Genomic DNA, 16,218 nt, shown 5'->3' on the forward strand with positions numbered 1-16,218 from the left:
AGACCTCTTTGCAACGTTTAGAACAAAGAGGCTTCCTCTTTATTGCTCCCCTGTCTTAGATCCGGGAGCCTTAGCAGTAGATGCCCTCCTCTGGGACTGGAAAGGCCTGATCTTTTTTGCGCTTTTCCTCCCTTCAAGATCCTGGGAGAAGTGATCAGGAAATTCTCAGCGTCTCTTTTTAAGGAACAAGGATGACTTTAATAGCCCCTTTTGGCCAGCAGCGGATTGGTTCACAGAGGTCATGACCTTCCTTGTGGACTTCCCAAGGACACTCCCCTGAGAGTAGATCTTCTCAGGCAGCCCCATTTCTAAGATTCCACAAAAACCTCCCGCTCTGAGTCTAACTGCATTCAGACTATCTCTTTGGCAAGAGCGAGGGGTTTTCGAGAGCAGTGGCAAAGGCTATCGCCAGTGCCAGACGACCCTCTTCTAATTCAGTCTATCAATCGAAGTGGGCCAATTTTAGGAGATGGTGCAAGAGCAGCGGGATTTCCTCGACCACGACCTCTGTGCCTCAAATAGCGGACTTCCTTCTACATCTCAGGGAGAAAGAAAAACTGGCAGTCTCTACCATTAAAGGCTATAAAAGTATGCTGTCGGCAGTCTTCCGACACAGGGGCCTTGACTTAGCCGACAACAAGGATCTCCACGATCTCTTGAGATCCTTTGAAACTGTTAAGGTTCCTAGGCCCATGACTCCTCCTTGGAACCTAGATGTGGTCCTAAAATTTCTTATGTCAAGTCCTTTTGAACCTATGTCTTCTGCTTCTCTCAAGAACGTGACTAGAAAGGCAATTTTCCTAACTTCTCTGGCGACGGCGAAGAGGGTTAGTGAAGTTCAGGCTATTAGCAAGCACCTTGGCTTTAGGGGTCCTAATGCCGTTTGCTCCCTAAGTCCATTTTTTCTTGCCAAAAATGAAAATCCTTCAAACCCGTGGCCCAAGACGTTTGAAATCAAAGGTTTGACGGAGATTCTTGGACAAGAATCAGAGAGAGTCTTGTGCCCTGTCAGGGCTCTCAAATTCTACTTAGCCAGGACGAAAGAAAGCCGAGGCCCGTCGGACAATCTGTGGTGTTCGGTTAGAAGACCTGACTTGCCTATGTCCAAGAATGCTCTGTCATTCTTTTTAAGAAGTACCATCAAAGAGGCTCATTCTTCCTGCCAAGAAGAGGACATGAGGCTTCTTAAAGTGAAAGCTCACGAAGTGAGAGCCATCGCGACTTCAGGTGGCTTTCCAGAAGAATATGTCTCTTAACGATCTTCTGGGTACCACCTTCTGGCGGAGTAATTCAGTTTTAAAAGCATTACTTACGAGATGTGAAGTCAACTTTTGAGGACTGTTCTTCGCTGGGACCATACGTTTCCATAAGACACAATGTTGGGAGAAGAGGGCAATACTCATCCTATCCTTTAGGGGTTAGGTGGTATTTTTAATCTTGGTTTTTGTATTCTCGGTTGTTGGGTGGCCACCGATGTGGACGTCCCAATCTTTAGCCTATATTAGGTTCAATGGCTTAGTTAGGCTCGGTCAGGTGGTTGGTTGTTGCTCTTTTTCCCTCTCAGTATGGTCATATGATCTAGTCCCATTGTGGTCTCGCCCCGTGGACAGGTCATCTAGATCTCACCAGCTTTATAGGTCCCTACCTTGCTGGAGAATCTAGTAAAGCAGAAGCAGGCTTGGGTGACAGTAACCTCGAAGTCAGCTATGCTAACAGGTAAGGAACCAAGGCGTCAATCGCCTACATCTTTTGTTTCCTAAATCCTATTCTGTCTCTACCCACCTCCAATGGTGGGATTCAGCTGTATATATCTGACAGGTAAGTTTCATGAACAAAATGATATTTTAATGATAAAATAAAGTTTGTTCATACTTACCTGGCAGATATATATAATTATAGTGCCCACCCACCTCCCCTCAGGAGACAGTGGCACTAGAAAATCTGAATAGAAAATGGGAATGGTTCCGATTCCCGCCACCCAGCGGCGGGAATGAGTACTAACCACCTGGCCACACTGCGTGTGCACATAAGTTTTGAAATTCTGTCGGATTTTCGGAGAAATACAGCTGTATATATATCTGCCAGGTAAGTATGAACAAACTTTATTTTATCATTAAAATATCATTTTGTTCATACTTACCTGGCAGATATATATAATCATAGTACCCGCCCTCCTTCCCTCAGGAGACAGTAGTTCTAGTTTCTAGAAAATCTGAATAGAAAATGGGAATGGTTCCTGATGCCCGCCTCCCAGCGGCGGGAATGGGTACTAACCACCTGGCCCATCTGCGTGTGCCGTAAGTTTTTGAATTTCTGTCGGTCCCTTTCGGAGAATACAGCTATATATATATCTGCCAGGTAAGTATGAACAAACTTTATTTTATCATAAAAATATCATATTTTCATATCATTTTCATGACTGAATGCGCTTTTTGTGGTAAAACTATTAAAATACTCAGGTATAAGCATTTTTAGAGGGTTTTTCTTGTGTTTAAACTATCAAAATAGGCAGTTCTAAGTGTTTTTAGAGAGGTTTTAAGTATTCGCAGATTTTAGCTTTTCGCTGGGGGGGGGTTACACATCCCCCGCGAATACGGGGGGTTTACTGTATGTACGAAAGTGGTAGATGTGAAGATGAACCTTAACCTAAAATATATTAGTGCAGGCCTACTGAAGGGATTTACATTTCACCTCTTCTTATCTTGTAATAAGTGCAAGACACTGACTGGCACTGCCTTAATAACCAGATACCAAACTATTTCAGTGTTTAGATTATTTTTAGTCTTGACTAAATGTATTGGAATCCAATACTGTACATTTATCCAATAATTGGACAATTGGGAAATTTTTTCTTAATTTTTTACCTAATTTGTATTTTATTTATTTATTTTTGCTTTTCAAATTTTAATTAATTTAATATTTTCCAAGAGCTCTTGGGGGCTCCCTGATGGCGTTGGGGACCCAAACAGCCGCTTAGTTTGCTTATGCCTTGGGCCAGCTCTAAAGACATTAGACAACCTTTACCTCATAATGCCGTGGGATAGGGCTCACAAATCCCTGGATACCTTCTCTTTGCAACCTGTGATGGTTACTCAGGTTGTGTAGTCACCCCAGCTCTTCTTAGACAGAAAAGCATCATGCCCAAGGTACATGTAGGACATGAGGCAGGGTTGAATGGTCAGGTGACTTGTTCCCCTCTTTTTTTCCTTCGTTCTCTTCCTCCCTCTGTAAGGTAGCAGCTTGAAACTGGCACAGATTAAGGCAAGATACACTCAAACATCATATTTTAGAGCCTCAGCCTACAAGATGTGACACTCTCCTCTCCTCTCTCCCTTTTAACAAGAGGTGGGTGGTGACCAGCAATAGAGCCATAATCTGAACCCATCAGTTTAATATTGACTAGATTTTAGTTGCCTTTCTGGTTTCCCAAGGTTTCCTAGATGAGTGAGAATTCAAGACACCTCTCAGGGCCCAATCATTTCAGCCTCCCTATTCTAGACCTTTTAGGTTACAGGAGACAGTGCTCCCCTGCTCAATATCATGACCAAGAACATGACATTTCTGACTGGAGATTCAACTTGCCAGTCAATTGAGAGACAACCTCCCAACAAAGAGTAGGTCTTCCTCCTGAAGGGCAATGCTTTGTATTCCAATAAGAACAAATCGCAGATTTTTAAAGTGATTTGTATTTTTCTTAGATACACAAACCAGGGCCTTTTCTGGTCTCACCTCAGGTTACACCGCATCATCATTGATACTGAAGGAAAAGTGCTTGATGACAGCAGGTGAAAGGGAGTTTCTCCCCAATTCTCCCACCTACCACCAGCTAACTTCCTTGCTACAAAGTTTGAATGACCGATTCCAGCCCACCACTGAGGGATTCTCCTGTATAAAAAGCATTTGTTTGTATACATAGAAAAAATGCAAATTAAGAATTTGATATTTTAATGTGTGTCCAGTTTTCTCCTTTGCAGGCTTTTTAGACAGGACCTCGCAATTTTGTCAGGTCCTCTCCTTTAAAAAGGGGGGCACTGTCATTGGGTCTGCTATTAGGCAGGAAGTATTTTCTTAATACAAGCCTATTCAGGTGCTATTCTAAAGCTCATGATCTTAGACGGTGACCACTTACATTATTTTCATTACATGAACTTAGAGGACCTTACTTATGTTCAGGGTAGAATTCTCCTAGTTTTCAACGTTTCTATTTAAGTCTTTAATAGCATAAGAATGATGTTTATTTCTCTGTTACTATTTCACCGGGTGACACGGGACCCGATCAGAAAAAGGATTTTGACAAAGGAAAAATCTATTTCTGGAGAGGGGCCCGTGTCATGACCCACCCTGTTTTTCATTCTCTCCCTCCCTTGATAAACTTCATTCTAGTGAGGTGGGTGCTAACATGGAATGCGGCTAGTGTTGCCTTGTATACAGTCCTTGAGTAGTGCATGGGCTTGTATCGGCACCTCTCTCGTTGGGACTTTTGACATTGGGAATCTCTATAGGATAAGGTTCCGTGTTTTTGTAGTTCACCCTTTTCCATACACGACTCCATCTAGTGGAGCTCGCTCTGGGGGTAGTAACTCCAGCATTTCATTTAGCTTTCTCTGGTATCTAGCAACGGAATTACCTAGAAATAAGTGCTGAATGGACTATTTCACCGGGTGACACGGGCCCCTCTCCAGAAATAGATTTTTCCTTTGTCAAAATCCTTTTTCAGTAATTATTATAGGACATAGAATTTAAAAAAGAAATCTTGGTTACCTAGTACTGTATTCATAGCTTGATGTAAAAGTCCCCAACCTAGCCTATGTTAGATACATGAAATTTAATGTTACCAGTGCATAAGCTTTTACAATGTAAATATGTTATGAAACCTGTCGTTTTAAATAAGTAACTTACCCAGTAATTACTTAGCTAAGAGTTTCTATTCGAACGGCAGCTTAAATTTTGAAATTCGCGGTAGCAAATCTTTTGTTTTTTGTGGTGACAAGACCCTGCCCACTTTCGGGGTAAGAGAGAGGAACAACTAAACCAATAGATCAATTTGTTTCTGGTGCTTGTATCATCCATACACTGTGTTGACTAAGGAGCTTGGTTTTGACAATTGTTGTTTCTTCCCATCCAGTGAAGTATACTTTGTATGGTAGCCTTTCAGCATTGTTTTTTCCTGATTGGAAAATAAATTTGAACAGAGAATTAATATGGTGGTAGGTATGGTGGCCCAAGTAGGGGCATCGATGCGTGTCCTTATGGGTAAGTTCGATAAGAAAAGTGAAAGTGAAGTGTTAGTGGAGGAGGTGGCTGTTTGTCCCACTGATTCCCCTAGGCATCGGTCACTGCAATACTCCCCTGAACCAGGGAGGAGGCATACCGTTAGCCCAAGGGAGGTCAGTGAGGTTTGCCCACGAGCAGTCCCCACCAGCCTGTTGCATCCCAGGTTGCTTCAAGAGACAGCCGTTGGAAGGCGTCTTGGATGTGCATCAGCTCTTGTCTAGTTCGGGAGATTCTTTGCCATACTGTAGGCGCCAATGGCTTTTTCCCAACGAGTCACGTTCCTTGAAGAGGCGTTCTTCTTCCAAGGATCTAGCTCCCTGACTTCCCAGCAAAAGGTTGAGGGAGCCTCCTCTTAGTCCTCAACCCTTTTGCAGTAAGTGGGACAGCCCTGAAAGCTTCTCCTCTCCTGGACGCCAGGAACTAGTATTTAGTCACTCCTCTTCGTCTGAGAAGCATCTTCCTTCTGACTGAAGCACCCTTCTTCTCATGTACAGCGTATTTCTTCATCTAAGTGCCTGGATTTGGCCGAGCGCCCTGTGCTTGATGAATGTTTTTTGTACGATGAGCACCCTCCTCAAGCAGCGCCCGATTTCCCTGATGCATCCTCTCACTCTAGGGCTCCAACACGTCGTGGTGCATCTTCTCTTCCACCTGCTGCCAGTGCCTTGGGGGAACCAACCAGTAAGCTTCAAGCACCAGCTTCTTCCAGTTCAGCGTCGAATTGTCAGTCTGCTTCAAGTTTGGATCCAGCTTTAGCTCTTCTTCAGCGCAAGTTGAATAACATTCTGCGACTTCTTCACGGGCCATCCACTGCTAAGGCACCTCCCCCGGATGCCTCCTTGTCTCCAGTTTCATCTGAAGAGGATTTAAATCAAGATTCTCCAACAACTCCTTACATGTCACTTCTGAAGTTTTTACTCCAGAATTTCTCAGATTTCTTTTCGCCTGTGACTCCTTCGTCCCCGGCTTCATCTTTCAAGATGAGTAGGCAGCCTTTGGACACTGTTGGACTACCCAAGTTGGTTCTCTTGTCCTCATCCAAGAAGGGCCTTAGTGAAGTGGAGAACTGGCTTTCCGAGAAGAGGGAGCAGGGGAAGGCCTGCTTTAGTGTCCCTCCTTTTCATCTTTCTAGGTCTCTCTACTTGTCTTATGCTACTGGGGAAGCTCCTTCCCTGGGAGTGACTGCCTCCTTCCAGGGAGACTTCTCTGGTCTCGTTGACGCAGGCTGTAGATCTGCTCTACAATTAGCAAAGGTATTCTTTTCGGCACAAGTGATGGACCGCCTCCTGAAGTCTTTTTAAGACTTTTGAAGTTTTAAGTTTTATGAACTGGTGTTCAGGCGCTCTTGCCAAGAAAGTTCAAGAGCCATTGGTTCCACCTGATTACTCTTTGGAACTTCTGGGCTTTCTCTCTTGCATTGGCAAAGCAGTCAGAGACAGTTCACAGAGAACGTTGGGTTTCCTTTACGTCTAAAGGTGTTACTTCATCCCAAAAGTCAGCGCTTTTATTTTCTCTGCTGGACAATCATCATCTTTTCCCATAGACAACCATTAGTGAGATTGTGATTGTTTCTAGCCTGCATAAGAAGTCTACCCAGGATCTTCTGACACAGTTAACGAAGCGACAGAGAGTACTCACCAGGACTTCTTCTCCTCTGCTGTCTAGGCCCTTTCGGGGGGGTGGCAGGCAGAGATCTCAATCTAAGCCCAGAGGATCAGTTAGGTTCACACCCTGAACCATCAAGAAGTCATCAACTAAACCTTCAGCCTGCAAGTGAGACCTCAGTCCTCCATGCCCCAGTGGGTGCAAGGCTCCTTCTCTTCTGGGAGAGATGGAGTTCGAGAGGGGCAGACCGGTGGGTGGTCGAAGTACTCAAGGAGGGTTATTCTATCCCCTTCAGGGAGAGGCCTCCCTTGACCAACACTCCCGTCGCCTTGACAGCTTACTCCAAAGGATTGGAGAGGTTTCCACCCTCTCAGAGGAGGTTTCCTCTCTTATCAGCAAGAAGGCCATAGAATGAGTGAGGAGGGGTTTTACACTTGACTATTCGTAGTGCCCAAGTCTTCACGGGGGCTAGAGACCAGTGCTGGACGTTAGCGCTTTAAATGCTTTCATAGAGAAGACAAAATTCAATATGGAGACAACACAGTCGGTTCTTGCTTCCATCTTCCTAGACTTGCAGGACACATATTTTCATATCCCTATTCACAAGGATTCAAGAAAATACCTCAGGTTTGTCTTCAGGGGCCAAGTTTATCAGTTCAGAGCTCTTTGTTTCAGCCTCTCAACTGCCCCACAAGTTTTTACGAGGGTACTTACTCCCCTGGCAGGTTGGCTTCATCTAGCAGGGGTAAAGATCTTGTTTTATTTAGATGACTGGCTACTTCGCTCTCCCACGAAGGATCAATGCATGGAGGACTTACAGAAGACAATTTGCCTGACCCAAGATTTAGGTCTTTTATTGAATCACCAGAAATCTCAACTAATTCCCACTCAGAGAATTCTCTATTTGGGGATTCTGATAGACTCACAGAGTTTTGGGGCTTTGCCGTCCCCCAAAAGAGTGGAGGACTGTTTAAGGAAGGTGGACCTGTTTCTTGCTGTTCATTTGTGCACAGCAATTCAGTGGATGAGTCTTTTAGGCACACTGGCCTCATTGGAGCAGTTTGTAAGACGCCCTTGGCCTTTGGCCTCGTTCTTTCACCATTAAGAATCTATCTGATATTTTAGGCACAGAAGAGGAGGAAAGAGTGCACCGAACCAAGAAAATTAGAGGCCAGTTTTATAATTTGTGGTGCTCAGTCAAAAATCCCTCTAGACCTTTATCTAATGTCATTTCCTTCTTTTTGAGGGATCTTATTATTGAATCTCACTCCCAAGTGGAGGAAAATGACTTGAAAGTTGAAACTCATGATGTAAGGGCAGTCACTACATCAGTAGCTTTCAAGCACAAGCTTGCCTTATCCTCCATTCCTCAAGCAACGTATTGGAGAAGCAAGGCAGTGTTTGCAATGCACTATCTGCAGGATGTGGAAACTGTTTACGAAAACTGCAGTACACTAGGAACGATGTCCATGGCTGGCGTAGTGATGGGTGAGGAAGTGTAGGAAGTATCCCTTCCTGTGTACTGTATTTAGCTCTTCTTGTTCTTGGTGTCGAGTTCTGGGGAATCCTGAAGGGTACAAGAGTGAAGTGCCCACCTGTTTTTTAGTGTTGGGTAGTGGTCATGTTAATTTTTATGGTGTTGGTGATTCTATTGCTGGTTTTTTTGTTGTTTTTTGGTTCTGCGCCCATGGGCAGGGGCAATGATATGAGCTTTGTTGACCTTCGGTATTCACCTTCGTCACAAAGTTCCTGCTGTATGTTCTGTCAGCCTTCGGATCAGTCCTTTGCTGCAGAATATCCCACCTCCATAGAGACGACTCTGACCATACCGTCACATCTCTACAGGTTGAGATGAGTGCCAAACAGAAGCGGTAATTATCTGCACAGCTCTCTCACCAGGTAAGGAAACAACAAACATTATCTCAGTGTTAGCATATTTTAGGTCATTACTTTTCATATGTAGATTGTTATTTTACTGTCCATGATTCCCCACCACCTTTCAATGTGGAATCATCTAAGTAATTACTGGGTAAGGTTACTTGTATAAAAATGATATTTTTATGATAAAATAAAGTTTTATATATACTGTACTTACCTAGTAATTACGGATGAAGCCCGCCCCCCCCTCCCCACGCTTGGATTTTTTTTGCATAAGTAAATTGATCTATTGGCTTAGTTGTTCCTCTCTCTTACCCCGAAAGTGGGCGGGATCTTGTCACCTACACAGAACAAAAAAATCGCTACTGCAAATTTCAAAATTTTAAGCTGCTGTTCAAGTAGAAAGTCTTAGCTAAGTAATTACTGGGTAAATATATATAAAACTTTATTTTATCATAAAAATATTTTTATAACAGTGTATCATTTATATAAAAATATAATGGATCTTGCTTGGCTTATCACCTGTACCTAATTTCTATAATCTTTCAACTTTCAAGAAGTTAATTAGTTACATTCTTTGCTTAAGTAAAGTAATGCTTTTTCTCCCCTTCATGTTACAGGAGACCTGTGCTAGATTAAAACAGTGGCCAACTGATCCCATCAACCTTGCATCATATAAATATTTTTCATCATTGTTCCATTAGAAGACTTCATGTACAAGGGTTTCAGTTGTCCTCTTAGTGTATTTAATTAAGGTGGTGATTTTTTTATATGTTTTCATTTAATTGCTAACTTTCACTTACAGGATGCCAAAAGAAATACCACTGCTAAAGGAAGAAAGACAAAGGAGAAACAAGAAGATGCAGCTTCTAACTACAGTTTTGAAGTGAAAATTATAAAGATGGATCCAATAAATTTGGAAGTGGATTTTCTAGGCTTTCCAGTAGCCCTAATTAATGCTTACAGAAGAATTATCTTGGCTGAGGTAAATACAGAATAAGTGATTTCAACAAGTCTTCATAAAATTTTATAGAGTAGTTGTTTAGTTTTTAATTATTTGAAACATCAAGTACCTTCTTGAAAGTTATCGGTTTTAATCTGCTTTGATTTTTTGCATAAACAGTATTTCAAAATGTAGTTGTAAAAAAGTTAGTCTATATTATTAGTAGAGTTTCATTCTTTATTTTTACTAATTGAAAAATCAAGTCAAGTAAATGTTGTAAATTTGAAAATTATCAGAAAAATCTTAAGATACCAGTATAGTTGAAGTAGATTGGGAATGCTAAATGTACTAAATGTAGCTGTGTACTGTATAAGTGTTGTATTAAAAATTATGTGATAATTACTGTAACATTTTTATATGGTTTTATAACAGTGCCTTCTAAAAAGTATTTGTTCCTATGAGGGCCCCTTTTTGTGGGAGTCAGGTTTTTTTTTTCCTCAAGGGTATGTTGTTTCTTACCCAACCTTGCACTACATTGAGAGTCAGACCACAGACTTGAACGTAAAAAGAAAAGGGTAAGATTGCTGGGAATGGAGTAAAGTGAGATCCTTCAATGAATAATCATTCTGCCAAGGTTTCCCTTTTTGTTAAGTTTTCAGTTTTTCCTTTATAGGAGGAATCTCAATCTATGAAAATTTCTAGCTTTCCACCATGTCAATATATAATCAGTCCTGAACAGGTTGATACAACTCATGGATGGATTACGATACATTGTCTGTCAGGCAGTGACCTGGCCTACCTTCATGATTCCATTCCAGTAATCTAGCCTCGCCCTCACATTTGTGAGTTTGTGATGAACAACTGAATGTTTAATACTGTATTTTTTGCAGGTTGCAACTATGGCCATAGAAAAAGTTTATATGTACAATAACACAAGCATCATTCAGGATGAAGTTCTCGCCCATAGACTTGGACTTGTCCCATTAAAAGTTGATCCTCGGTTTTTTGAATTTAGGAACGCAGGTTTGTCTTCCATAATTATTATTATTATTAAAAATTATTGTTATTATTATTATTATTATTATTATTATTATTATTATTATTATTATCATCATCTCCAGTACTAGATACCTGTATAAGGATGGTTAAAAAAAATTTTCAGCTTACATTGACTGAATAAAAGTATATTTAGTGTACTTAGAAAGCACAAAAGAAAAATGATTAACTCCTATGTTTTAGTATTAAAAAATCATCACTTTACAGCTGCCTTCGGGTGTATAAGCCCGGGCCCACAGGCACATTTAAAAACAAAGAATTCAGCTTATCCTCTGCACAGCCAGGTTTCCAAGTCCTTTTATTGGCAGAGAATTGTCATATCAAGTGTATCTGCCAATCTGAGCAGACCTGTTGACTCCTCCCCAGAACTTAAGCAGCTCTTGCTTTACCTTATTTATCTTGGACAGCAGTCAGTCCTTCTTATACTTAGTATGGAAATTTAATATGATTGTGGACATGTTAATAGCTTATCAGTTTTACTCAAAGGATTTCACTGACTTTTTTTATGCATATTGCAGTTCTTTTGTTTCTTATGCTCATGTTAGGTAATTGCAGAGTAAATTTGTTTTACATATTCATTTGTTCATAGTTTCCTATTTGAGTAATTTACTGTAAGTTACAGTCTGAGTTGTTGGCCTGTAACTGTAATTATTACATAGATTTATTTTTGCAAGCAAAGATTACTCAGCTGCTTAGATCTTTATGTGATTCTCTGATTGAATTATGCAGCACAATATTCAGTTTCAAGTTTTAGTATATAATTTTAACCCTCTTACAATGAGTCAGATAACTCATTTTTCATATCAAATTTCCATAATGGTTCAGTGTTGAATGCATCAGCAATTCTAATGGGCTGAAGTGTAGAGAGTATTTAGTGATTGAGGGTTAGTTTTATATAAGTAACTTATCAAGTAATTACATTGCTATTAGTTCCTACTTTTCGTGGCAGCTTGAGTTTTAAATTATGCGGTAGCACTCATATGGTTTTGGTGTAGGTAACAGACCCCGCCCACTTTCTGAGAAGAATAGGTACAACTGGCTTGGGTGTTCAGTTCGTTCCTGCCGCTCATCGACTGAACATCGGATGTTGGGTAGCTTTTGTTTTGATTTGTTTTCACCGGTTGTTTGCGGACATCGCCGAATTTGGTGAAGTACATTGTAGTTTTTGATAGCGCTAATCAGCTTTTTTCCTTAATTGTGACTGAATATGTCAGACTCAAGTGCTCATAGTATTATGTGTTGCAGAAAGGTCTGCAGGACAAGACTGACATCTGCTGCTAAGTATGACACTCATACTATCTGGACCTCTTGTAGAGGGCAAAATTGTTCTCCTGACATTAACTATGACGAGTGTAAACAGTGGGATCAGGGGAAATGGGAGACTTTAAATTCTCATTTAGCAAGACTTCAAAGAGACAGAGAGAGAGAGAGAAAGGCAGCTGCTAAAGCTGAGGTTAAGTTGCAGCATTGTCCAGAGGTGGCTGTCCTTTTGACTCCTATGACAGCTTTTTCCCCTATTCCAAGCCCTCTTATCTCTACCTGTAACTCCTTTACCTGGCTCCCTACCTTCCGAGCCCAGTGCCTTAGCCAGACTTGAAGCCTGAGTAGATAAGAAGTTTAGCATTATGGTAGATACTGTAACCCAATTGGGCGCTTCTGTTATGATCTTAATGAATCAATTGAGTGCAAAAAATGTTAGTGCAAGTGTCGTGTCAGTGCAGGAGGTGGCTACTTGTCCCGCCAATGCTTCTAGACCTAGGTACCTGTCAAACTCCCTTAAACCTGGGAGGAGGCAAACCGAACGTCCAAAGGGGGTCGGTGAGGTTTGCCCATGGGTAGTTGCCCCCTCAGTGGCCTGTTGCCAGTCCCAGGTATCGACAGACAGCCACTGAAAAGGCGTCTTACAGATCTCCTAAACTCGGTCCCTGTCAGACTCCCCTAAACCTGGGAGGAGGCATACTGTCGGTCCATGGGAGTCCATAGGGGATTTTGCCTCTGGATAGTTACTCCTCAGTCGATCCTGCTGTCCGCAGTTTTCGATGGTCAGCCATTGAAAAGGCTTACGAGTATACAGTAAACCCCCCATATTCACGGTCTCACAATTCATGGACTCACGTATTCATGGATTTCTCCTTTGAACGTATCTATCCATTATTTGCGGAAAATTCACCCATTCGTGTTATTTTTCACTGAGAAATATTGACTAAATACTGTATTTTCATCTCATTTTCATAACTAAATGCACTTTTTGTGATGAAACTATTATAATACTCAGATGATGCTCGAGTTACGATAATTCACCTTATGATAATTCAATTTTGCAATGGGGTAAGCAGTTAATACCAATACGACAGTATTATTTATAAAATATTTTTAAATTTTGTATTGGTGCAGGCAACAGGGTAATCAGCCAGAGACCAAATTACAATAGACAACTTTTCCTCCATCTCTTTATCCCATCTTCTAGTTAAAAAAGTAAAAGAGAATGATAAAAGTATTGTTAGTAATGTTACACTGTAGCGTAAATGCGTACAGCCATAAACAGCCGAACAAGAAACTGTTGTTTTGCTTATAACCGAATTGGATAACAACATAAATGGTATTTCAACCATCATACGGTAATGAACAATTACCGTAGGTTATGGCACAAATGACGTTAAGTAGAATAGGACTGATATATTTTTACATTATACCCTTATTCGGTATGGATAAAAGCTCGTCGAGGAAATATACTACTAAATTTAAGCTGCAAGTTTAGCTAAAGCTGAGAAAACAATCTTCAAGCTGCTAATGACTATACTGTAAATTATCATGCATCGGCAACATGGATGAAACTCAATCGTAATTAAAATCGGAGAGAGAGTATTTTAATCAAAACTACTGGGCATGAACGAACACATTACTGTTATTTTTACACCGATAAATGATAAATACGTAAAGCTTGTATTATGATGAAATCCAGTGAGAATAGTGAACGGAATCTTGAATTTTTTCTACACAAAACAAACACCCCCAAACGGCCATCGTCAATCGTTGTCTATTAACAAAAATAGATAAATTAATTTCACAACGAGACGTATTTTAGTTATATTTCGACTTAAAAACACTTCGTATAACGAAAAATAACCTTGCTCCTTATAAATAAAGTATCTAGAATCTAGAGATTCATTTACGCTAACTAGAAGCAAGAAAAGCGCTCTGAACTGAGTTAAATGCGGCAAAATAAATGCCGCATAAACATTTCCAAACCAAAAGTCCAAAACATTGATTGCTGTTATCGCAATTTATAATACAAAAGCAATATAAGAATATATACAATATATTATTGGATACAATGAATTAATGCATAGCATTTTAAAAGATTCATGGAAAAGATGCATATTCGTTATGTTGACGTTTGTATAATACGATATGTGAATATAGAGTAGAGTACTGTATAATGTAGGCTATGCTACCGTGTATGTTTACAATATACCATAGTGTAGGCAAAGCTAATTCTTGTTTGTTATTCAATTTCTCTTTGTATTGAATTATCATAAGTCACTTTGCATGAACCTCCAGAATTAGCTGATATTAATAGTCAGTATATTTTATAGTGTAGGCTAGGCTACAGTATGTATGTATACATGGTACCGAATACCCTAGTGTAGGCTAGGCTATGTTCGAGATGCGTTTTGGTATTTCTTACATTTTTTCCAACAAATGGTGTTTTTTTTTTTTTTTTTTTTTTTACCTAACCCCATCGTAAGTAGGATAATACCTGTATAAGCATTTTTAGTTTGCTTTGTGTGTGTTTGAACTATCAAAATAGGCAGTACTAAGAGTTTTTAGAAGGGTTCTGAATATTTGCTGGTTTTAGCTATTTGCGGGGGGGGTTTGTGGTACGCATCCCCTGCGAATACGGGAGGGGGGGCCTTACTGTATGTGCATGACATGTTGGGGAGGGAACCCAATTCCGACATGGAAAGGAGGCGCAGTCATTTTTGTAAAAGTCAGCAGCTCCCAAGCGCAATCCTCTGCTTATGTGTAAGCATTCCAGAGATCTAGGACAGATTTCTGAACCTCCTTGCAACTTCTGCTTGTACCGCAACTCTTGTTTAAGAAGAGAGCCGAGCTGCCGGTATCAGCCGAGCACCCAGTGGGGGTGCTTTCAGCGTCGGCCGAGCGCCAGTGAGGGAAGGCAGAATTATGGCCGATCACACATCTGGCATCAGGCGTTTGGCTGGCGTCAAGCGGCTAGTTGGTGATACTGCCTTACATTTCGAACATCTGATAGCAGTCGAACGCCCAGTGACATATGTTAATGCAGTGGATTACGAGCGCCCGAGCGGAGGTGAGCGTGCTTTCCGAGCCAAGCGCTTTAACCACCATTTTGGTGCCCAATCGTCCTAAGCGGGCAATCACTCGTCTGGTGTCAGGCTGGCGTCAAGTGGCCAGTGGCTGGTACTACAGTAGGTTTCGAATGTTCAGTAGCACTCGAACGCCCAGTGACATACGTTGGTGCAGTGGATTACGAGCACCCGAGTGGAGGATGTTTAACATCTCATACCACTACTGCTAATCATCCAATGCAGCCAGATTCAAACTAGTGTCAGCATTCTGGTGGCGCAAGACTCCTCTCTGGAACTGATTCATTGTCGTCTCGATGACATCTTGAGCCTTTTAAAGAAACCTTCGACTACAGTGTGAGAACAAATGGACTTACCTTCTTCTTCGATCTCGTCCTTTGGCCAAGATAGGCTTTTCAGCAACGGAGTTGGATCATTTAGTGAAAGACATATTCAATGTCTTTGAAATATTCAGCTTCCTTGATTGGACAGTGGGTGCTTTGACAAAGAAGACTGAAGATTGCACAGCTCTACCGGACAGTTTTACTGAAGACTGGCTAGGAGTTATCCTGTGCGGGCAAGGCGGTTCGAGATGGATTGCAAGAATTGAATGCTCTCTCTTTGCCTTAGGCATATTGAAGAAGAGGGAGCTGGGGTGTTTGTTGGTCACTAAAGGGGTCACTCCTTCTCAGAAGTCGTCTCTGCTCTTCACCCCGTTGGACCGAGATAGTCTATTTCCCACAGCTACTTTGGAGCGTGTAGCTTTGGAGCTTCAGAAGAAGACTACCAAGGACTTGCTAATGCAGTCCACTAAATGCCCAAAGCAGCCGATTCAGACACCTGTGGCACCTGTTAGTGTAAGGGTGGCCTCTCCTCTGCAACAGCGGCCTTTTTGTGGCAGCAGAGCATGGTATCAGTCCCAACCGCGTACCAAGCCCCGTGCTTTGCGCACAGTCATCAAGTCGTCTACCAGACCCTCTGCTAGCAAGTGAGGATCCAGTCCTCCGTGTGCCATTGGGAGCAAGACTTCTCTATTTTTAGAGGAAATGGGAAGTCAAGAGTGCGGAACCATGGGTGATAGAAGTTTTGAGAGAGGGGGTACTCAATCCCATTCCACGCAAAGCCCCCCATTGG

The 16,218-nt window shown here is 41.6% G+C and overlaps 1 protein-coding gene across 2 annotated transcripts in view; it reads left to right on the plus strand.

The window, feature by feature from the left end:
- Window positions 1-16,218, plus strand: part of Polr1C (RNA polymerase I and III subunit C) — a 63,863-nt gene that overhangs the window by 12,258 nt on the left and 35,387 nt on the right. For both annotated transcript variants that reach the window (XM_067111335.1, XM_067111336.1), the window contains exons 2-3: window positions 9,563-9,742; window positions 10,591-10,723. In XM_067111335.1, coding sequence (XP_066967436.1) covers window positions 9,563-9,742; window positions 10,591-10,723 — 313 coding nt within the window. The remainder of the gene's footprint in view (window positions 1-9,562; window positions 9,743-10,590; window positions 10,724-16,218) is intronic.

Source organism: Macrobrachium rosenbergii, chromosome 11, assembly GCF_040412425.1.
Source record: "Macrobrachium rosenbergii isolate ZJJX-2024 chromosome 11, ASM4041242v1, whole genome shotgun sequence".
Classification (NCBI taxonomy): Eukaryota; Metazoa; Arthropoda; class Malacostraca; order Decapoda; family Palaemonidae; genus Macrobrachium; species Macrobrachium rosenbergii.